The sequence below is a fragment of the Sphaerodactylus townsendi genome, linkage group LG07 (assembly GCF_021028975.2).
Source record: "Sphaerodactylus townsendi isolate TG3544 linkage group LG07, MPM_Stown_v2.3, whole genome shotgun sequence".
Lineage (NCBI taxonomy): Eukaryota > Metazoa > Chordata > Lepidosauria > Squamata > Sphaerodactylidae > Sphaerodactylus > Sphaerodactylus townsendi.
In genome coordinates this window covers 87279381-87302762 of record NC_059431.1, presented here as the reverse complement: position 1 = coordinate 87302762, position 23382 = coordinate 87279381, and the positions used below count along the sequence as shown (strand labels likewise).

Genomic DNA, 23382 nt, shown 5'->3' with positions numbered 1-23382 from the left:
TTCACAAAGGCAAGCAGGAGACATCTTCAACCCAACTTCAGGAAAAAAGATAGCTAGTTGATTGATTTTTGAAAAATCCAGGTTGAGAGAAATAAAATGGCATGAACACATTTTGGTGGAGAGAGCTGTGAACCTCTTCCCCAAAATGTTTTTTATAACATCTTCAAGATGTAATATTTCTGCTGTGTGGAAAAGACCTCTGACTCCGTTTCCGTCATTCCAATCAGTTTCACCCCTCTCTGCTTTTTTCAAGATGGTGATAACAAAGTTTCATAAAAATTCACTTATGGAGATCTACCTGTTTTTACTCTTGGTTGTCCTGCTTTTAAATACCAGGAAGGAGGCTTTGTAGTTTTCTCACCTGTCAATTTTTTTCTTCTGTTAAACTACTTGGCTGTTCTGAACTTTCTGTGGAGAAGCATTCTTTCTTTTTTTATCAGCCTTGATACCCAGACTTTTGAGAGACAAATCAACTAGCAATATCATGAGGACAGGGCCAAATCTTCATTCTTTATGAAGGAAGGGGGGCAAATGTACAAAATGTTGTCCCCATATATAATATACCTATTTTTTTCTTTATATATATGTACATCATCAATGTGTGTCCGGGGGCAGCCAGGAGGCACTTCCCCAGACTTGCCACTGGCCCTGAGCTGCTCCCACGTGTGCCCCCCATTTGCCCCGTCAGACCTACCTCCCCAGGGGACTCAACCCAGCTGTGGCTAGGAAGACGCAGGCCTGGCTGGCCTCCATGCCCTGGGGATTCTTGCCACAACACATGGCAGCCACAGGACCCAGGTGCAAGGCAGCAAGCTGGCTGAGAGGCTGAGGGACATGACACCTGAGCCCCTGGCCTTGGGAGAAACAGCCACCACGATGCCCAAGCCCCTGGCCTTGGGAGCCACAGCCGCCGAGCTAGGACGCTGGGTGAGGACTCAGGCAGAGCCCGGCCAGCCAGAGGAGGCCCAATGGTAGGTCCAGGTCCCGGCGGTGGTGGCAAAGGGCCGACAGAGCCTGACACTGATTTCCTACCCTGGAGGAGAGGCCAAAGACCAGGGGGCCAATAGAAGACCAGGAAGAGCCTGGCAGGGATGGAGACCTCCTCAGGAAGACTGGCTGAAGGGGGTGGGGTTGGCTGAAGGGGGGAAGGAAAGGGATAAAAGAAGGCAGGAAGTGGGAGACAGGGAGGTGGTTAAGGAGAAGGAAGGGAGAGCATGGTGGAGGGTGTATGGTGAAGTGCGAAGGGAAGAGAAGAGAGTCATGGAGGAAGACAAGGTGTGGAGGGTAGAAGGAAAGGACAACGAATGGGAGTTGGAGCCAGGAGGAGGGAAGAAGCACACTGAGGAGGAGTTGGTTCTTACTCTAAGTGTTAGGAAAGGCACTATAATGAGCACTGATTTATCTTTGCCTTGTACGTGCTTTCTAAATTTAATTAACGAGAGCTGAGGTACAAGAAACTGTCTGCAGTTTGAAACACTGGACGAAGAGATAAGTTCACCTATAGTGACAATATAACTCAAGGAAATACATGGTTATACAAAAGTTTGGAATATTTTCTTTTCTTAAATATCTGCCCCTCAGAAGTAGGCAAAAGCTAGAGAATCTCTAGCTCTCAACTTGTTGAAGATTCTCACTTAAATAGACTCATAGAAAAATAATTACATGTCCACATGCAAATATTATTGCCCCAACGAAGGTTTCTGTAGAAAATTGTTCTCAAACTTATGGATATAAAATATTCCTTGCAATAAAAATAATAAAGGGTTTGAGAAGTCAAATTATCAAATATTTTCAGAACAGCACATTTTAATTACTATCTCATTGCATCAGATTTACATTCAGCTCCACACAAGCATGAACAAACTGAACTTATTCACTTTAATCATTCAGAAGGATATACAGAAGAAGTCCAATACCACTTAAGGAGACAACCAGGATAAAAATCAGCAGGAAGAAAAAGAGAGTTGTGTTCAGACTCTGAATTCAAATTTGTACTTCAACCTAATCAAATTGCCTTGTTTTTTCACATATGGAAGATATGCTCTATTGGGGTTAAAAAAGAGCAGTAGTACAATATCTTGGAAATGCATTACAGATCCCTTTATGACAAACAGATCTAATAAAACTTTAATGTGTTCCAGAAAGAGGCTCTTGCTAAGGTTTGTTTCTAACAGGAGCCTTTCTCAAATTAACAGGAGGAGGAAAATACTAAATGATTATGGAATTACACCACTGAGAGTCTTCACTGACAATCAGGCCTTTGCTAAGAACAGCAAAAACTCAAAACAAAGTCTTTCTACCCAAAAGAACCCATGGGGTCCAAATCAAAAACTGTCCTCCAGTGACTGAACCAGTCTGGATCCAGAATAAATGAGAAAATAATTTGATTAGTTCCTTCTGCAATCCCTCCTTGTAGTAGTATCTCTAGGCAGCTTACAGGGGTTAACAAAAATAAAAACCACAATAAAGGTATCATAAATAAGATATAGCAATTAAAACAGCAATAAAATCACATTAAAATAACTCCAACCCCCCACTCGCACCCAGGGTAATTCAGTGGAAATTCAAAAGTATAACTTTAATAATGTACATCATATATCTTTATATGGCAATTTTAAAAGGGCAACACATAACTAAAGGAGTAGCTTTGGGTGAGTGTTTACACAACTCATGCTGGACTCATAACAGGAGTTGTACAGAGGATGAAACATTTTGAAAATGTTGTCAAAATTTTTATTTCTGCTGTGTGGTATGGCCCATTGCTGTGTTCAAATTTGTGAGTAGGGACATGTTCTATAATGTGATGGTGACTTTGAAATGACCTGGTGCAAAAAATCGTTCTTTAGTTGTAGTGGGGGAGGGTGACCTTTGGTTATGGTGGGGGGGGGGTGGATGCCCATATTGGGGGGGGGGACTCAATTTTGGCCTGGCCTCCATTTTCCCTAGCTATGGGTCACTATCCACTCACCATAAGCCGCGGGGTCACCTCTTTAAAAGCCACGGGGGTCCTGGACGCTCCCCACATCTCCGGCGCTCACTGCGCGGCTGCCAGGGATTTACCTCTCTCCCGCCTCCTGGCTGCGCGGCAAATTAGCTCCGCTAAAAAGAGCAACTTTTTTAAAAACCCCGCGGGTGCCGCGGGGTTGTGGGGAACCTCGGCTGTTTGCGCGCGGCTGATTCGCTGTGACGCGCAGCTCACGGCCAATCAGGGAACAGGGAGCGCCATCTTGTTAAGTGGGGGTGTCCCAGTCTAAAAGTGCGCGTAGTGATGACGTAGACACGTGTCGACATCCAGTCGAAGTCACGTCTTCACGTCTCAACTTGTTCAAAGCCCGTGCCGAGCAAATGGAAAATGTCGGCGCCGAGCGAATGAGGAAGTACAAGAGGCGTGTGTGCGAGCTGGCTTCTGCTTTCACTTCCAAACACTGCTGATGACGTGTCTCCACAGAAAGCGCAGCCAACGATTTACTGCTGACGTCAGCATGTGCCGACGTCTTAATAGAGGGCTGTTAGCGCCTCTTTGATGACGTTCGCACTCACGCTCGTGCGAACCTATCATAAACAACCTCTTCCCAGCCAATCACACTGGAGACCCGCCCTCGGCTGGCCGCCACTTTCTCGTAACTCATGACGCACACGTTCGACGGCCAATCGGAGCGCTCCATTCCCCTCATTGCAACGGAACTCCCGCTCTTTGCTGCCCGCGTTATTTCAAGAATTGCAAACGTGTGGGGAACAAATGTCTCCGTGGTCAGAAGCCACGGAGGCTTTTCATTGCGGGGTCGCAGCGGCGTTGCAGTTTAGTGAGGTAAGTGGGTAGTGGCCCTATGCCTCTGATCAAGAGAGCATAATGTGGAAATATGCTGATAATTTCTATGTTTGAAATATTTATTTCAATGAATTCATCCTGTAATTTCTTTGTGGCAAAGGAATTTTAAAAACTTCACCCAAGCAAGAAAACTGAACCATAAGTATTAATTAATAAGTACTAATTCTACTCTCATTAACCTACTCTGCTACAGGCTCTTAAACTCTTAAAAGGATGTTTTAAGGATCAGTTAACACCCTTCAGCCACTGAGTCATTCTACTTATGCAAAAGATACTTATGGGTTGAAGTGTGAAATCTAATATGTATTTAAGTGTACTCTGGAAGAAAGGCAGTTTTTCTGGACAAATAAAGAGAACAAGCATGTGAGATCTCATACTTGTGGCATGAATATTGTGTTATACCTTTGCAAATACTTTATTGAAATGACAATGCTTTTAGCACAGGCCTGAAATATTTGTGATGCTCAATATGCGGCTGGTTCAACTGAGAACCCTAAGCATTACATGGAAGGGAGTGGGAAGTTCTCATAACCCCCCTTCTCCTAATATTTATACAAACCTACCTATTTTTAGGGGATGTCTTCTTTTTTCCCATGATTTTACACCACACACCCCCCTCCTTGACCAGATCAGCTGCGCCAGGGAATCTGTAACTAGGGGTTATTTTTGGAGTAGGGCTTTTATTTCAAGCATCCTCCAAAAATTAAAAAAAAATCATGCTAGGGCTTATTTTCAGGGAAACTGGGAATTAATGTTATCATGCCATGACATCATGAATACCAGTACCAGCAAATGGCATGGTGTTGGGGCAGGGAAATTCATAGTGTGATTCCACACAAGGACAGGGTTACCTAAAATGTACAGAGAGATGAGCATAACTTTATATGAGGGGTGTCATTTTTAGTAGTAGCTCAATGCTAGGGGTAGATCCATGGTTCAGTAAAATACTATGTATTTGCCTGCAGAAGGTCCCAGGTTTGATTTAAAAGGATCAGATAGCAGGTGATATGAAAGGCATCTACCTGAGACCCTGGAAAGCTGTTGCCAGTCAGAACTAACAACAATGATCTTGATAGACTCGACTCGGTACAAGGTAGATTCATGCCTGCACTTTGTGTACCATAGTTATGTCCTTAACATTAGATAACTCTGAAGTAAATATTTTAAAGTTAGTCACAGGTGAACAAAGAAAACAGTGCTAGATATTTCTATGAAAGCTATTTAAGCAGGACACATTTTGTATTTGCAAAATGTCAAGAAGTGGGTAGATGGAAGACCAAAGGAGGAGGGCGAAAAGGGAGAAAAGGCAGCTGTTGGAAAGGAAAGGAAGCCTGTGACAAGGTGTGGAGAAACTGTTTGTACCACTTTAATTTTCTCCAACTTGTAGCTGCTTCAGCTAAAAGTTATGCCCAGCTGTAAATTGTGTTCTTTGTAATTAGGACTCTAACCATCTCGTTAAGCATTTATACCTGTTAGCAACAGTGACTTTTTGCCAAGCTGACTCAGCAAATTACCATGAGGGTATTATTGGTCCGTTTATACCACCTGACCAGTAGTTTGTGTATAATTGCTTTCTCTTTCTTTATCTTTGGCTTTACCTTCACTGCTGTTACTGTTTTGATGTCCTGCCTGTTATCTTAAGTATTTTCAAGTCGTTAAACTCTGCCAGTTAGTTTAGTTGGTTATATTTTTTGTTTTCCTTTGCTTGCATTTGTTGTAAGGAAAGCCATGCTACTGAATGTTTAAAACTGTTATTTTTACCTTGCTTATGCATTTTCAGTTGTTTTGTTTATTGAGCGGGTGCGGCTCTTAATAAACCTTAAACAATATTTTATTTAAAGTTTTTTGTTTCTGAATTCTTGCGTGCATCAACAAAATCCCAACCTACTTTTTTTTTAGAAGTGGCGGTAAGCATCTCTTTCGTTACACAAGGGCAGCCAGAAAGGCTTTGCAGCCTGATGGAACTGGAGCTTCCCAGGGAAAAGGGTGGCAGTTTTCCTGACTCGGAGTTTCACAGTATTCTTGACTCAGAAATTCAGCAGCATCATAAATACTGAAGGAACAGTTGCCTCAGTCCCTAGTCCTGAAGTACGAACGCAATAATCAATGCCAGAAACTATGGGCCTGTAGATATGAGCCTATGCCTGTGAGCAAATCAGGGATTTAGAGAGAGGTACAATTGGGCCCCATGAGACGATAAGTCTGGCTCTGTTGTTAAAAATGATTCATACCATTATAACAGAAGCTCCACTCCTCCTACCCCATGTCTGTATTTGATATTTTTGAAACTGGAAGAGAATGGAAGGCCTTGAGAGCTTGACATTCTACATAGAAAAAAAATTAAGTTCAGAGAAGGTTTTGTGTGGGCATTGGGGTGGGGAGTACCTTATGACTTTCACATGCTGTGTTTTCTCCAGAATTCATTGCAAACTAGCACTGCATCAATTCATAAAGAGCACTTCCATAAAGACTTAATTGGAAGAAAAGAAACACTTATGCCCTGCAAAAGTGATGCAAAGCACTCTGAGAAGTGATACTTATTGCTTTGTTCTTCCAAATAAATGACTGAGGAAGAAGGGTTAAGACTGCCAAGCCCCCACCAGGACCAGCTCATTTTCCTTGCTCCTGCAACCAGGGCAACAACATAATCTTTACAAACTTCTGTTGGAGGGTTAGCTCCATGTAATTTCCAGAAAAAACCTGGAAGTTATGTCACTCCTTTTTCTCCAGAAACTCTATGGTTTTACCACAGAAATTCTGACTAATCCTAGAGAGACATGATGTTACTTTCATGTATTTCCTGTCAGTGGTATAATGCCATCAACAACAGCACCCCCCTGATGTTCCTCCCTCCCACTCTCCTGCTGGTTATCACACCATGATTGGCAATGTTAAGACCACAAACTGTAGTTTAAGGAAGAGTACATACTTCTGTCTTAAGTTACAGACAAAAAACTAATCTCTTCATCATGTGTTTGCTATAACATAATGTATATGAACCTCTCTTGAATTGTAGAATGAGGCAGCAGTGTCTTATGTAGGACCTGGAGATCTGTTCCGGGGCATCTATTTTAAAACATGAACTAGAATGTGATGGCAGGTGGAAAGTGCAGGATATGTTTGTTCTGATCTGTAATATAATTCATTTGCTTCTACATCTGGTTTGTTTTACCAAATTAATTTTTTAAACTCATAGTACAGATGATCCAATGCCTGTGAAAGGAGTCATACCATATGGCCTCTGACTCTACACATTTACAAAAAAGTATTAACTGAGTATTTGGAAGCCTGGAAATTCAGGTCATGTGGTGGTTGGATGGTTCTTATTGTAAATGAAAAACTAAAAAAAGGATTATTTTCAGGAAGAGGGAATTAGTGACATTTTATCCCTATAAATAGAAAATGTTTGGCAGCTAAGGGTGAATCTCCAGGAAAGAAAGGGCTGAAGGAGCGATTTTTTTTTTTAAAAAAAATCCAACTTTTATGGGTTTACGATATGGCAGAGAAACCAACTTCAGAGGTCCTGTCGAGCCAAGATATGTGTGAGTCACTTTTAAAGATTTTTGTTTACTTTTCATACCAAAGGGTATATAATAACATAGTAAGTTATAAAAACCTGCCTCTTTCTTTTACTGAATTCAGAGTCATTTTCCAAGAAACAACAAAGGGTATAGTTTCTCCAAAGTTCTAAAATGGCTTCAGACATATTTGGTTGGGCTTTCATCCCCTCAGGCTTCTGCCACAATTCAGAGCACAAATAGCTCTTTCCTATAGCCAGAATAAGAGTTTCCTGGCTAGATCCTGCTGCTTAGCTATATCACATCAGCCAAAGTTCAGAAAAATTGCCACTTTTTAACCTCTGGCCATGGTCCTGGGCCTACAGCACCAGTTAGACCAGGGGTAGGGAACCTGCGGCTCTCCAGATGTTCAGGAACTACAATTCCCATCAGCCTCTGTCAGCCATGCTGACAGAGGCTGATGGGAATTGTAGTTCCTGAACATCTGGAGAGCCGCAGGTTCCCTACCCCTGAGTTAGACACACAAGGATTTAGTGGTGAAGCTTTTCCTGGTTGAAAGTACTGTCAAGTTGCAGCTGATTTATAGTGATCTTATAGAATTTTCCCATAAGAGACGAACAAAGATGGTTTGCCATTGCCTGCCTCCATGTAATGACCTTGGACATCCTTGCTGGTCTCCCATCTAAATACTAACAACGACCAAACCTGCTCAGCTTCTGAGATCTGATGAGACTGGCCTGAGCCATTAAGGTGAGAGCAAAGATTTTCTCAGCGAACAGACTCCAAAAATTGTAAAAAGTAGGAATCATATCCTTGGAGTTCCCCACAGCAACCAGATACAGCAATCCTTTACATATATTTGGAATTTGTTTTGAAAAAATGGATGTATGTGAGAGAGGCAAGGATCACATCTGCTGTACCATTCATGACCTCTACACGAAGCCAATATAGGTCAATTCTGCACAGCATAATAATAATGGGTTACATCCATTATTTTAAAATTTATTTTATTCCGGTTTTGTCCTTCACATGGGTGCCCATTATCCATGAAGGAAATAATCTGTTTTCTTTCTGTTTTCCACATGAACCCACTATTTTTTTTACAATGCAAACATGCAGGTGCAAACATCATGTTTTTCCTGAGTTTTGATAGGCTTTTCTATTACCACAGTCCCCCTTCCGCCCGCTCCTGCCCTCTACTAAGGGAATGCTTTTGATTAGTGGAGAATCTACAGCAGCCCAGGGAGCCCAAGCATGGCATGTCCCTCCCATTTCTCTAGCATGGAAAAAATTGTTTGGGGCTTTGAAAACATGACACATGTAAACACAAAACATGCAACCCCCCCCAACATTGTGATATACAAAAAGAGAGCAAAGCAATAAGTCCCATCCACCTCTAAAGGTGTGCATTTGCCGAGCTATGTGCTCTGAGCACCCCCCCCCCAAAAAAAGGAATCTGCTGCTAGTTGCATTTGGTGAAATGGTGCTCACATTCACTGCCAAGGGGAGAAAACGTGCTTTGAGCGGTGTTTCTGAAATGGCGGGTTATCACATCGGTCAGCAGCTCAGCAGAAACAAAACTGACATGACAGAAGGCAAGAAAATGGGCAGTGAGGTGAGAAAAATGAAGTGGTTGGGCACTGTGTCATTCCCACAGAAGCAGATTCAACCCAGAATTTTTCAAAAAGATCACGATTTGGCCAGTTTTTTTAAAAACCTGAGTTGAGGGAAATATAGTGGGTCAATCCTGCTTCGGGGAAGGGACCCATGCAAAGTTCTTCCCCAAACCGGGATATTTCCTTCCCTCAACCCATTGTATTTCCACTGTACAAAATCAACCTTAGTGTGCACAGAACCAATTAATGCATGGAGACTGAGGGTGGCAACAGGAAGCTTGGTCCCATTCACCCGCTACATGTTTAGCTAAACACATCCTGTACATACATCTATGACCAGAAAAGAAAGCTGCAATTAACACCTGAGCCAATCATCAAAAATCTGTGTGTGATCATGGGTTGTTTCCGCACAGCACAATTATACCGGGTTACAATCGGTATCTTACAATCCGGGTCTATTTTATCCCGGTTTCTCCCTTCATGTGGGTGCCCATTTCCATGAAGGGATTGTGTTAAGACCAGGAAGAAGTGCTCCAGTTTCGCATGAGCCCGGGTCTTTTGTATTTACACTGTAAACGTATCTGCGCATGTGTGAATATCCCCCATGTCCTGGTTCTGACTGGCTGTTGTTTTTGGGTGGCAGCTTGAATGAATGTCTCTACCCTGCCTTTTAAATTGCTGGTGCCCGTCTTTACACTGCTCCATGGTTCTTGGGTAGGAGCCCGTTTTGTGAGCCAGATTCTCTGCTGAACCTATTGATCCAGATGTGACACAGCTGCTGGGTGTGTTTGTGGCGCTTGTGGTGCACCTTCTCAGTCACTTCTGTATAAGCAGGAGGAGGAAGAAGAAGAAGAAGAAGAAGAAGAAGAAGAAGAAGAAGAAGAAGAAGAAGAAGAAGAAGAAGAAGAAGAAGAGGAGGAGGAGGAGGAGGAGGAGGAGGAGGAGTTTGGATTTATATCCCCCCTTTCTCTCCTGTAGGAGACTCAAAGGGGCTGACAATCTCCTTGCCCTTTCCCCCTCACAACAAACACCCTGTGAGGTAGGTGGGGCTGAGAGAGCTCCGAGAAGCTGTGACTAGCCCAAGGTCACCCAGCTGGCGTGTGTGGGAGTGTACAGGCTAATCTGAATTCCCCAGATAAGCCTCCACAGCTCAGGTGGCAGAGCTGGGAATCAAACCCGGTTCCTCCAGATTAGATACACGAGCTCTTAACCTCCTAAGCCACTGCTGCTCCATGAAGACATTCATGAGGATTGTGGACAGCCTTAGATCCCATCTGCAGTGCCAGGACACGAACTTGTGGGCTGCATTTCCAGTGGAGATGATAGTCGACATGGCTATCAGGTACCTGGCAAATCCGAACAGTTTACACAAGATGAAACAGCAGTTTGGTGTCAGCCTGGCAACTTTAGCAAAAGCCGTGCATGAATTCTGCCTGGCCATGAGGGTCACGCTCTTCAGGAGGTTGGTCCATTTTGTTGGAAATGTGGAACAGGTACATGAATTCCTGTGTCCAGCTGGGATGTCCCCTTTTTGCAGAGTCTGCGTATCAAGTTGGTTCTTGCTTTATGTTCTTGGTGTCAGTAATCTTGTGTATGAGTTCATGGCTGCCCCTCCTCAGAGTCCCTGTTCACAGACGTGTCAAGTCCCCCTCCCCTCTGTGGCACTTTTCGCTCTGTGGAGTGATGCTTCTTTGCACCTCTCTCAACAGGTCATGGTGGGATTTGTCCAGCTTGGCTTCCCTCAACCTAGCCATGGTGATCCATCTCCAAACCAGACTACTGTAACTTGCCCTTGAAACAGCCCTGGGAACTCCAACTGTAGCTGGATGGGCCTTCATAGGGACACTATTGGGAGCATATATCCAACTGGTGCTCCACCAGCTGAAATATCAGGTAGACCAAATAAATTCAAGGGTTTGGGGTTAACCTTCAAAGCCCTAAATGGTCTGGGACCTTCGTATGCAGGAGACTGCCTCTCCCAACAGATCTCCCAAGGAGTATCACGCACAGCAAATAACAACTAACTGGTGGTTCCTGGTCCAAAAAAAATGTCTGGTCTGCTGAAATGCCTTTTCAAATGAGACCCAGGCCCTGTGGGATTTAAACCAATGTTGCAGAGTCTGTAAAACAAACATTGTTCCGCCATGCCTATGGTTGAGAGAGGTGACTGTATTCCATCTTGGCTGCCCTCCCATCACCCTCTGTTGGGTTTCATTATTGTTGGATTTATGGTGCCAGAAATGAAAACTGTATTTTAAATTAGATATTGATTTTATTGTTGTATTATTGTATATTGAATGTTGTGACCTGCCCTGAGCCCATCTTGATGGGAAGGGCAACCTATATATTGAATGAGCAAAAGTGAGAAATAACTGGAGATACCTCCTGTCCTTTCCACCTTATTTTAGCTGAATTCTTCCAGATGACTTAGCTTGATAGTTACAGCTCTGCAACTGTAGTACATAAACATACTATCAGGGAAAAGAACTACATTTTCCCACGTACAAAATATCACTGCTAAAGCAATGTGGTCAACATTAACATAATCTTAAGAGGGAAAAAGACATCCACTAAGTGCTGTAAATGAAAAACAAATGTGTATTTAGGGTACCTAAATATGATTGTTTGTCAGTGTATTCTGGTACTGGTTATATTTCTTTTGGTTTCTGCAACTGCTACTGTTAATTCAGTACTGTTTGATATATGCAATCAATATATGGGTATAGATTACCAGCCATCCATTTCATCATGAAGGCCTGGCTATTTCTCACAGGTGATTTATTTCTTCCCTCAGTATGTGGAGTTGCTGGGCTATCTTTGTAGCATGCACACAGAAAAGGCAAGTTTTGGGAACAGATTTTGCACAGAAGATAAATAATTTTCCCTGTAGTCTACCAGCTATTTGGAGACTTACACAGCCTTTTATATAGGCATGCTCTAAGCAGGCTGATATTTAGCCTACAGCCATACTTATAATTTGCTTCTCTCTAAGAAAGCATCTGAGACAATAGGCAATAAAAATCAAGAAATTATGATGTCCACAAGATAGGTAGCAAATTAAAACTGTAAGGCAGGCTGGTTGATAATAAAACTATTCTAGTCATAGAAGGCAAAGGGAAATAAATGTACTTTTGCAAGACAGGTATTACTGGAGTATTGGTAGCCCCCACTCAGATACCCCATTTACATAACAAAATTGGCACCTTGAAGAAAGGTTTCTGCAGAAACTGCATATCCTGCAAGGTGTTAATTGGTAACCTGTATGCTTGAGTTGTGGGAAAACCTTATTAACTTTGTGCTGCCACAGGCTTCCAGTTCTAGTCACAGAAACCATGATGGAACCTGTCTTGGAGATCTCAAAACATTATCACACATAACCCTCTGCTGTCATTTAAATGCCAAAATCCTGCAGAGGGTGAATGAGTAACTGACATTTCTAAATCGTAATTGACACAACCTACCTCAGAATCCTCAGGCCTATCCACCCCAAAACAGACAAAATATAGGAAATGATCCAGTTATGTATGATTGTCAACTTCAGTGCTATCTGTACTGACATCAAATACAAAAACACATTTTAAAAGGCCTAATTTATCAGTTGCAAAAGTCACTTCTATTCCACTGATCATGATAACAGAACTAATCATAACAGAATGAATCTCTAAGAGGAATCTCACTATCCACAGGGATGTATACTGTTTTTGGCCCTGACTAATTTCAACCTATCCAGATACCATGGCTAACAGTATCATTTAAGCACATGGGGAAAAACTGTTGCTATGGCATCTGAAGGAAAGACTTGGCTACGAGCTTTGCTCTCCTGAACTGTTCTCCAAGCATATGCCAACCATGACGGTCTCTTGCTGTGTACTGCTCTTTCTTTGACACTCAATTGAAGCAATGAATTTCCTCCAGACAGACAAAATAAATCTCTAGGGCTCAGCATTATCAGGGTAAACACCCCTTAGTTACTGTGATTTTTTACCAGGATTTTGAGAAGTATGTCATGAACAACACCAACATAGCCATGATTAACTATGGAACCTCCCACCCAGTTACTCAAGCAATAAAAGAAGATTGTCCCCTTTCATAATATAATTTGTTCCCCTACCACACATTCTAATTAGAAGAAAAAATAGGTGATGGTGAAGGAACAGTGCTTTGTTTCCCCAAAACCAGACTACAGGCATTTCTGGACTGATTCAGAACAGACACCACAGAAGTCAGCAAAAGATAAATACACGGATTTCCTTGTTCTTTGCCTCTGCTTCCTGAAGATACCTGTAACAGCTGGAGGAGAGTAAATGGTTGAGTGATGGCAGCAGGGCATCAGGACTACCAAAAGGACCATAGTGGGGCTATGCCTATAGAAGCTACCAAAAGTGATAGCTGCTTGCAGATGATTTTGTGTGACCTGGCTCACAGGCACAGTTCACTCCAGTCGTCATCCTCCACTTCTCCTCCTCTCTCTTTCTCTCTCTCCCATTTAAACAGAATTACCTTTACTAGTCATAACTAAATTTTTAAGGTGACAAACACATAAACAAGAAATGCAAGCTGTTCAGCAAAAAAGATGACTTTTGACTGATTTTCTGATCAATAACATCATCACAGAGGTTGGTATCCTAAAAGCAATCAGTAATTAAAGCTCACAAGTCCAGAAACCATATTTTAGAGGGTTTGTGAAAACAGCACTAATTCAATATTTCTAGGCTCAGCTAGATAATCAGCTGGCTAATTTGGGACAAAATTTGGAATCTACAAAAAAATGAAAACACATCTGTCTCTCAACATAACTCAAGATGAGTGCTTAAGATGGTTGGCTACAATGGGACAGAGCCTATCAGTTGTTGATTCAGTGCTACCAAATTACCATAAAACTGTACAGTATGAAAAATGCATTAAGATACAGTATAATGAGTCAAGATCTTATCATCTGCAATTCAAATAATTTTCCACTGTCCAAAAACTTTATGCTGACCCTTTTTATATTTGGAGGAATAACCCAGTACTAATGTGGGTGTACTCAATATTGCACAGTCACTGCACTGGTCTCTAAGACAAGACAGTTAACTAGTTAAAACCTTCCAAAGGTTGACACCTAACTAGCCATTGCAGAGTCCCAATAAGCTATATACCAACAAGAAATTTTTAATAGTACCTGCCTAAAGTGCCCCCAACTCAGATTCCTTCAAATTACTTATTTTATGGATTATAAAGTTATTACTGTGGAGCAGCAGTGGCGTAGTGGTTAAGAGCAGGTACATTCTAATCTGGAGGAACTGGGTTTGATTCCCCGCTCTGCCGCTTGAGCTGTGGAGGCTTATCTGGGGAATCCAGATTACCCTGTGCACTCCGACACATGCCAGCTGGGTGACCTTGGGCTAGTCACCTTTTCGGAGCTCTCTCAACCCCACTCACCTCACAGGGTGTTTGTTGTGAGTGGAGAAGGGCAAGGAGATTGTAAGCCCCTTTGAGTCTCTTACAGGAGAGAAAGGAGGGATATAAATCCAAACTCTTCTTTTTCTTAAAATATTGTCCAGCTAAATCTTTGCCTTATTATGAAAATCCACAAGAATGAATGGCAATATTTGAAGCAGGGGTCTCACTGCAAGACCTATCTGTTGCACTCACTCCCATAAATCTAAACAGAGTTGTCAGAGTAATTCAAATCCCATTGGCTTTGATAAGGACTCTTTCATTTCTCCCATAACAAATTCCACTAAGTCTACAGTACAGTACCAAAGTACAGTACAGTACCAAAGTCTACAGTACAGAACCAAAGTGGGTACCCCCATTGTTTCCAATGGGAGCTAACCGGAGATGGGGCTACACCTTTGACGGTCCATAACTTTGGCCCCCATGAACCAAACTTCACCAAACTTAGTTGACATCATCAGGAGAGTCTCCGGATGATACCCTGAAATTTTAGTGCAGCTAGCTCAGTCTGGTGAAGTGGAAAAGTCTGATGTGGCTCAGTCTGAAGTGTGGCTCAGTCTGGTGAAGTGGAAAAGGAAGAAAAGGAGAAGTAAACGGTTCGAACATGTGCCACTGCACAATGCTTGCAAGGGAGGGGAGGAGCAAGGGGCCCCTTACTCCCCTCCCTCTCTCCCGTTCCATTGCATGGCACCCCGCCCCGTCCCTCCCTAACGTTCCCCTTCCTCTGCTAGGGTGGGTGGGCCATATCCAGGCGGCGGACCCTGCCTCTTTCACTCCCTTCCCGGCGAATTACCCAGCTGAAAACACGCTGGGAGGCATGAGCTACGTTGTGTTCAAATTTCAGAGCATTTGGTCCAGCAAAGCCCCGGACCCTCCCTCACTTTCCCCTTCCTCCACTAGGGTGGGTGGGCCATGTCCAGATGGCGGACCCCATCTTTTTCACTCCAGATGGCAGCGGTTTTCAAGTAAGGCATGGTTGTTTCCCTTGTATCAGAGGGTGTTGCTTTGACGGCCAGCAGATGGCGCTGTTGTGGAACAGAACTGTGGTTCCAACTGTCACAGGTGTGGCATGTACACAATAACTGGCACAGTTGTGACATGCACACAACAGGAGGTGTGGAAACAGCATGGAAACCTGGTCGCATGCGAATGTGATGTTGTGTGAAAATTTCACAGCAATTGGTCCAGTAGTTTGGGAGATTACCTGTCAGCAGAAAAACGCACTGATAGATTTTTATATATATAGATAGGCATCTATATTTAAAATCCCTCCAAAATGATAATGTTTCAAATGTTTCAAAAAATGTTTCAAATATTATGTTAAAAGTGTCTTGCAATTATTACAGAGGAACTTGGCAGTCAACTCTAAGACTTCTCTTGAGCCATTGTCCCGAAGTAAGAGAGTTTTCTGTTGGTCTGTGAGCTTCCTCCTGGCTGCATTATATAAAGGACAATGGTGCAAGATATGATGAACTGTCTCTTCATAAATCATGTTACAAATGCAAAGCCTTTCATGGTGTGGTATTTTCATCTCTACCAGATCTCAGAGAAGATGGCATGATGTTACATCTTGACAAAGAGATTGCACATCGCAGTTTGGGATCAGGAAGTAAATATAAATAGTTTGATATGATTGTTTTTCCCAAGGAAATGCCAAGATACAAAGGTGAGCAGAATCTACTAGCCTGATCAATCAGTCTCTGGTGCTCTAAATCATCGAGTCTGTCTCTGATTCTGCTGAACACTTCATTACAGGACAGCGTAACGAAAGAGTCTACCGGAAGCCCCATCCTTTCTAGTTAATATGAGTCCACCATTCTGAGAAATGCACTATAGTTAGGGCCTGGTATGAAAGACTCTGGCTCTCACAGGTGAAACAGAGGCGGGTCCAGTATTTAAAGGCAATGTACCAGGCCCTGGTTTCAAGTAGATGCTGTCCAGTTTCCAGTCACAGAGCTGCGTAGGACACTGAATGAGGCAAGTCAAGTGCTTTATACCAGAAATCAGACTGAATACATTCAATGTCCCAGTTCCATGCCTGGATCCAGAGTGAAATGCCATAGAGAAGTTGGGGGCACACTTTGGCATTAAAAAGTTTTAATGCTGCCGGGAGTTATTGTGTCCTTTTCTGTAAAAGAAGCGTAGAATTGCCATTGTAGTAGTTTTGCTAGTTACCATGGCTTTATTCCTATGGGCAAACCTGTTCTAAAATGGTAATTCAGGCCCAGATATTTAAATAACTTAACCTGTTCTAGGGCCACACCATTGAGGACCCATCTTGAAGGACGCCATGTGCTAGTAAAAGACATGATCTTGGACTTAGAATAATTGAGAGCCAGAAGAATATACTCACTGTGACAATAGCATTTATAATGAAAAGATTTATATAAGAATATTTACATATTCAATCTTTTTTCTATCCGATGTCTACATTTCTTTCTCCTCTGTGCATAGCTCGCCCCTGCTACGAGCCCAGTTTTCTCCAATATGTACGTCCTACTGTAGTAGCACCAGAGCAGAATTAGGTTTCACTCACCACATTGCTGCATGTCCTGTATCTGATATTTCGCCCCTCACAGCTCCTACATTCAAACAAACAAACAAAAGCACACATTATAACATGTCATCATACTAATCCACAGAATTCTCTGTTCAAGAGAGATTGCTGGGAAGTTTTTGTTAAGAAGAATTAACATCCATCATTATCTGCATTTTACCAATTCTGTAAAATGGTCAGATGTCAGGCAATTCTGACTGTTGGAATTGTTCAGTGTCCTTCATGTGATGTATTTTGCTTCCTGGCTGAAAATGTGTCCTGAAAAAAATCCATAATATTTGCAGCGATATGTGGATATTTTGAAACTGACTGGACTCAAAAGAGAAAATATCTTTGCTTACATTGGGTGTGTGACTTCTATAAGGTGTTCATTTGTTCCCCAGTTTCAAAACTAGAAATGTTGGGCACTCCAATAATTTAAAAAATGAAAATTAATCCATTTTCTGCTGAATAAATCTTTTTGCAAATGAACAGTTAGTTTTAAAAGGGTATTTTAAAGCTAACTTTTTTGTTGAACAGGAATGTCATTCCACTGTAGAATTTCTGTGAATAGAAAAACAGTTTTGCCCCATAAGCCTGCAATATAGATGGTCACTGTCATTTAGTTGTGCTCTTTTCTGAAAACAACATGATACTAAAATTTAAACATTTCTTCATTTTAGGAGGAAAATTAAGAATTTACAATTTCATTCATGTTCCAGAAGTCATCAGAATTGTATGTTAAGAGAGCCATCTTCACTATTGAATGTTGTAGAGTCTGGCATTTCTTGTTTGCATAAAATTTAAGTTCCGTCATTTTATCCTGTGATTGCAAGCAGGTATAATTTTGCTACTCGCTTTCATAATTAGTTTTTGACGAGCACAACAAGGGTTGATACACTTTCCTTTAATTTCTTTAACACTGAACATGCACTAGTTATTATTTAAATATATAATTTTTACTATTTTATAGATAGTGCACTCCAGTGGTTACACTTTTGGACTAGGATTTGAAGGAAATCCAGGTTTGAATCTCTATTCTACCATGAAAGTTTGCAAAATGACATTGGCCCACAAACTCAGCCTTATTTACCTCACAGGGTAATTAAAATGGAAAAGAAAATGATGTTACAAGCCGGTTTGGGTCCCCAGTGGGAATAAACTTAAAGTATAAATATTTAAATATGAACTCCATGGCAGAATACATTTTAATGGGTAAAATAACTGCCCTTCCTTAGAAACAAAAAGTACTTTTGTGGCATCTCAATGATTTACCATAATATAAATAAAGGCCAAATAAATAATTAACTGAATTAGAATTTGACAGCAGTTTTAATTGTTTTAACCAGGACTAAGAAGGACTATGTAATAAATGACTATTATGCTTATTTTGTACTTCTGAGTTTTATACAGAAATGTCAGAAACTGTATCTCTATGATCCACTCTAGGAAGCATTCTGGTTGTAGCATTCTGTACCGACTGTAGTTTTCAGCCGGTCTTCAAGGATGCATCATTATGAATGCTTTAATCTAGATGTTATTGGGGCATGCACCACAGCACAAGATTGTTCCTGCCCAGGAACAGCTGCAGTTGGCTGACCATTCAGAGCTGGTGAAAAGAACCCTGGCTACCATTTTCACTTATTTATCCACCAGGAGTCCGAGGTCCAGCAACACCCCCATGCTACAAACCTGCTCTTTTAGGGAAAGTACAATGCCATCCAAAACAAAGGATATCCCCATTTCGATCTCTCAGCACAGGTCATCCACTAGGGCAGGGGTTGGCAACCTTTACCACCCAAAGAGCCATTTGGACCCGTTTTCCATGGCTCTGAAGATCTACCGAGCTGGAGAGGTGACTCCACACAGAGCCGCCTCTGGTTTGGCCCCTCCACTCACCTTTCCTTCCAGTGCTGGGAGGTGGAGGCGCCAGGCAGGGAAACCCCCTCTTCCCAAGGAACAGACAGCTGCCTGCTCCATGGGGCAGAGGGGGGATGGCGTTTGCAGCCTGCCTGGTGCCGGCGTCTCTTGCACTGCAGGAGGCAGCGGCACCAGGCAGGGAAAAAAACCCCTGCCTGACAGAGCAGGCAGCCACCTGCTCCATGGGGCGGGGGGATGGCATCTGTGGCTACCCCAGGGCCGCTGCCTTTTGAACTATGGGAGGCAGCAGTGCTGGGCAGGGAAACTGCTGCCTGCTCCATCGGGCAGAGGTGGGATGGCGGCTGTTCTGGATGCACACGCCCATGCTACCCTCCGACCTCCAGGCCATGTGGAGCTGCAGTATAAGGCTGAAAGAGCCGCATGCGGCTCCAGAGCTGCGGGTTGCAGACCCCTGCACTAGGGCAACCAAGGCCATTTCAGCCCCATAACTAGGCTTAAAACCAGACCAGAATGGATCCAAACAATGTGCTTCATTCATGAATCCCTCAAGTTGCCTAGCCACCATCTGTTCAGACACCTTGTTAAAGAATGTATGTTTGAGACTGGGCAGGTGTTATTCAAGAATCTTAGGTTGAAGCTAGATTTCTTTAGGAATGGCTACATCACTGCCTGCTGGATGTAGACTGAATTACAGAAGCCTGGGCCCCTTCTGCACACGCAAAATAACGTGTTTTCAAACCACTTTCACAACTGTTTGCAAGTGGATTTTGCTATTCCGCACAGCTTCAAAGAGCATTGAAAGCAGTTTGAAAGTGCATTATTCTGCATGTGCGGAATGAGCCTTAGTCTCAATGTTACCATGCTGTGGATACAAGACCCTCTGGTTGATTCAGCCATATCACCTACGATAACTGAGTATCAAACATGCATAGATCAACTTGTCCACAGCATCACATAGCATCATACATTTCCATGAGCACTTCCGTTTTTCCGCAGGTGAAAATCTGAATCAATTTTATTAATTAAAAATGCACCTAAGCAGTGTCTGCATGATGACTAGATGCAGTCACATCATCCAAAAAAGCTTCCCTCTACTCCATAATAGGTTAACTTTAAAAGCCCCAAATGGACTTTATTTGGATTATTCAGGCAAAGAACAAAATTCCTTGAACAATGAAAATAAACATAAATAAACTAAACTTACCACCACCTGTGAAAAGACTGCAAAATATTACCAGATCAGAATACAAATTTTAAAAATACTGAAGGCTGACTGGAATAAAAGCAGAACAGATGCTTTGTAATAAAGAATGATGGCCGTTTGCAGATCAGGAACAGAAGAAAATTTCAACCTAAACATCCCAGTTTCTGACAAAGTCCAAACTCTTTTTGTTTTCTTTTTTAAAAAAATTCATTTTATTCCTATCATGTGGCCAACATGATGCTTGAGTTACAGAAGATCTGTTTCTTCTCTAAGCTGCTGAATGCATGAGAAAGTCAACCTCTCTTAATTTAAGATGAACATTAAACTAACATAGTTCAACAAATCCAAACTCTTTGGAATTACAAATGCCTCCCCATCATGGCTAAGGACTCTCTTTGCATATGCATCCTGCCTAGATAGAAGCATGACATTAGATTTTGATACTGGTTAATTTAGGATTCCGGTTAATAATGTGACAAAAGGGTATAATCCCTTAAACACATTAAAAAACACCCCAGCATGCTATATGATACAAAAACTGGAATAAAATACTATTAATTTGCCCTTAGGCTTGCAGTCTAAACAGTTAAACTGGTTTAGTTTTCTCAGAGGGACCGAAAGCTTAATGAGACTCAATTGAATGGGGAATATTTCCTTGAGTCTGGTTAGAGAAACTCAGAAACTGCAAAGCTCTCAAGGTTGAAGATCTTCTATCAGGGTTTATTTGGGGTTTTTAATGAAAAAAAAAGCATTCGAAAAGCTGAGCTGAATAGAAGGGAGAGCCAATAAGCCAAATAAATATTTGGGGGATTGGGCTTTTCAGCAATCCCTTCAGTCCAAACCCCATATTTACCAATCACGAGGCTGTTGATTGGGCTTATAACTTAAAAAAACCCTTACAACTTGCCTTACGTGGGTCTGTGGAAGGCTTCTGGGTGGACTCTGCAAGCCAGGAAAAAGTCCCCCCTCCCACATACACACCAAATTGCTGAAGGCTCAGCCACATTGAATTCTCCCCTGTCCTCTTCTGACCTCAAACAACAGCCCCCACAGAGTTCCCCCCAAAATTCCCCATAGGCTATAATGGAACCAAATGCCATTGTTGTTGTTATTTAGTTTTAAATGTTGCCCTTCCCGTTGCAGGATCAGGGCAGTTCACAACAATTTATAAATACAGTAAAGCAATTAAAACAGTTGAAAACAAAATTAAAATCAAATGGCCTTATTGGGAAAGGTGAAAATATTCAGCTTATCGATATTGTTATTTGGGTTTCCTTGGTGTTACCAATAATGTTACTTTTGGGGGGGGGGGAGGTCACCCCTAGTACACTGTAGGCTAGCTCAGACACTCCAAGACTTTATATTTTGGTTAGGGTTGCCTGCCTCACAGTCGGGGCCTGGAGTTCTCCTGGAATTATAATTGATCTTCAGAGTACAGAGATCAGTGCCCAGGAAGAAATTGCAACTTCAGAGGGTGGACTCTATAGCACATCACTACCTCTAGGAGAAACACAAAGACTATAATGCTGCAGAAATGCTCTAGGATTTCGGTTGACTTTCTTCGTCAAGCACTGCTTATGTGGGTGCTTTTGCATAGGTCATTATCATGTCTGAGGTGTGATGTATTATGTCAACATTTCAAAGGCAAAGGTGAAAACAAATCAATAAATGGATGCCATGTTTAGAAATAGTGAAAATGAAACTAAAAAAGATAATTTCAGCTCAAATTTACTCAAACTTTAAGTTGAGAAAAGATGGCCTGGAGTAGATAGGCCAACTTTTCTGGCAACCTAAATACATTTACATACCTTACAAATATTTTTTCTGTAGCAGTAACAAAATAAACAACCAGCAGGCAGAATGCTAACAGCAGTCACTGCAGTCAGAAAACTAGGAAAATCAAAACACAAATCATACCTCCTGGGCTGCCAACGGCACACATATGGTATAGTGTATGGGATAATGACCCAAAATGAGAGCAAGATGAGAAGCAGTAAAGCAGGAGACGGAAAACTATTAGGAATTAATACTTTTAGCATAAATTTCCACCAAATCTCAGGTTTTCAGGAGTCAGCATTTCTGATGCAAATAATTTATCATTGCTGAAATGAAATAAATGCCAGCCATTTTGTGGAAAGCAAGGTATGTTTGGCCTTCAAATAAATGTCCTTGGTACATGCTATATCAATGTAATTCTAGAGCCACCATAAAAGTTAATAAGGCTGCACTACATTTACTCTTAATGTTACTAAAAGTGAACATGGAAAGATGGTAGGGTTTTCTGTGGTGGAGAATGTTGCCTTTCATTCCATCAACTTAAGAAAACAGAGACCAGAAAAGATAGGACGCAGCTTAAAAAAATTTATATCCTGCATTTCTCCTCAGTGGCAGCCTAAAGCAGCTTAACACATCATTCTCCACTTTATCTTGACAACAGCCCTGTGAAATAGGTTAGGCTGACAGTGTGATGGGGCCAAGATCTCCAGCACACTTCCATGTTAGTGAAGATATTTAAACCCAGTTTCCTCAGGTCCCAGTTCATCCATTTAGCCTCTAGGCCATGTTTGTTCTCTAGATGACATCAGAGTAAGAAACTCCAATTCTCACATATATGTACATTGCCACATGCCTTCTCACCTATTTTCCCTATTTTCCCTACCAAATTTCCCTACCTGTACCTGCCAGCAGCCTACAAATCCTCCTTGTCCTTAGATCAGATTCTTTGTTAGTGATATCTCAAGAACTATGTAGGGTTGCCAGGCCCACACAGGGAACAGGGGAATACCCATCTCTGGAGTCACTCCATCCAGCATCGATCAGCTGCCCAGAAGAGGACTACTGGCAGTAAGAGAAAGCCTAGTCCTGCAACACTGTCTACAGTGACATCACTTCCAGTGCATACCAGCAATGATATTACCACATTGACAACAATGTGGGGGCACTCTGGTATTTGAACAAAAACTCTATGGTAAAGATGAATTCTACCATAGATGTTTTGCCCAAATACCACAGCAGGTCCACGTTGCCGGTGAGCTCCAGAAGTGTCATTGCTGCATCACTGGCTTAGGCTTTTCTTTGCTCCGACTAAATCTTTCCCACTGGCACTAGGCAACTCAGGAAATAGTTTCCATGACACTAACAGCATCATCCATAAAAGAGTTACACCTTTTTAAGTCCACTGGCTTCAGTGAACATAGAACAATGTATATCTGCTTATGATGGCACTATAATACAACTACATTTCCCACAGTACACTAAATTGCAACAATTTCACTAGCATAGGAAACAATTACTTTTTCTCTTTTATTTAGAAAATTGTGCCATTTTTCTAAGGAATCTGCTCAGTGCTCCTTACAAAA

General features: G+C 42.1%; 1 protein-coding gene across 1 annotated transcript in view; it reads right to left on the bottom strand.

Annotated features, from left to right (window-relative positions):
• ADAMTSL1 (ADAMTS like 1) overlaps positions 1-23382 on the bottom strand; it is a 569359-nt gene that overhangs the window by 222485 nt on the left and 323492 nt on the right. The window contains exon 4 of the mRNA XM_048504173.1: positions 16939-16984. Within this exon, the coding sequence (XP_048360130.1) occupies positions 16939-16984 (46 nt within the window). The remainder of the gene's footprint in view (positions 1-16938; positions 16985-23382) is intronic.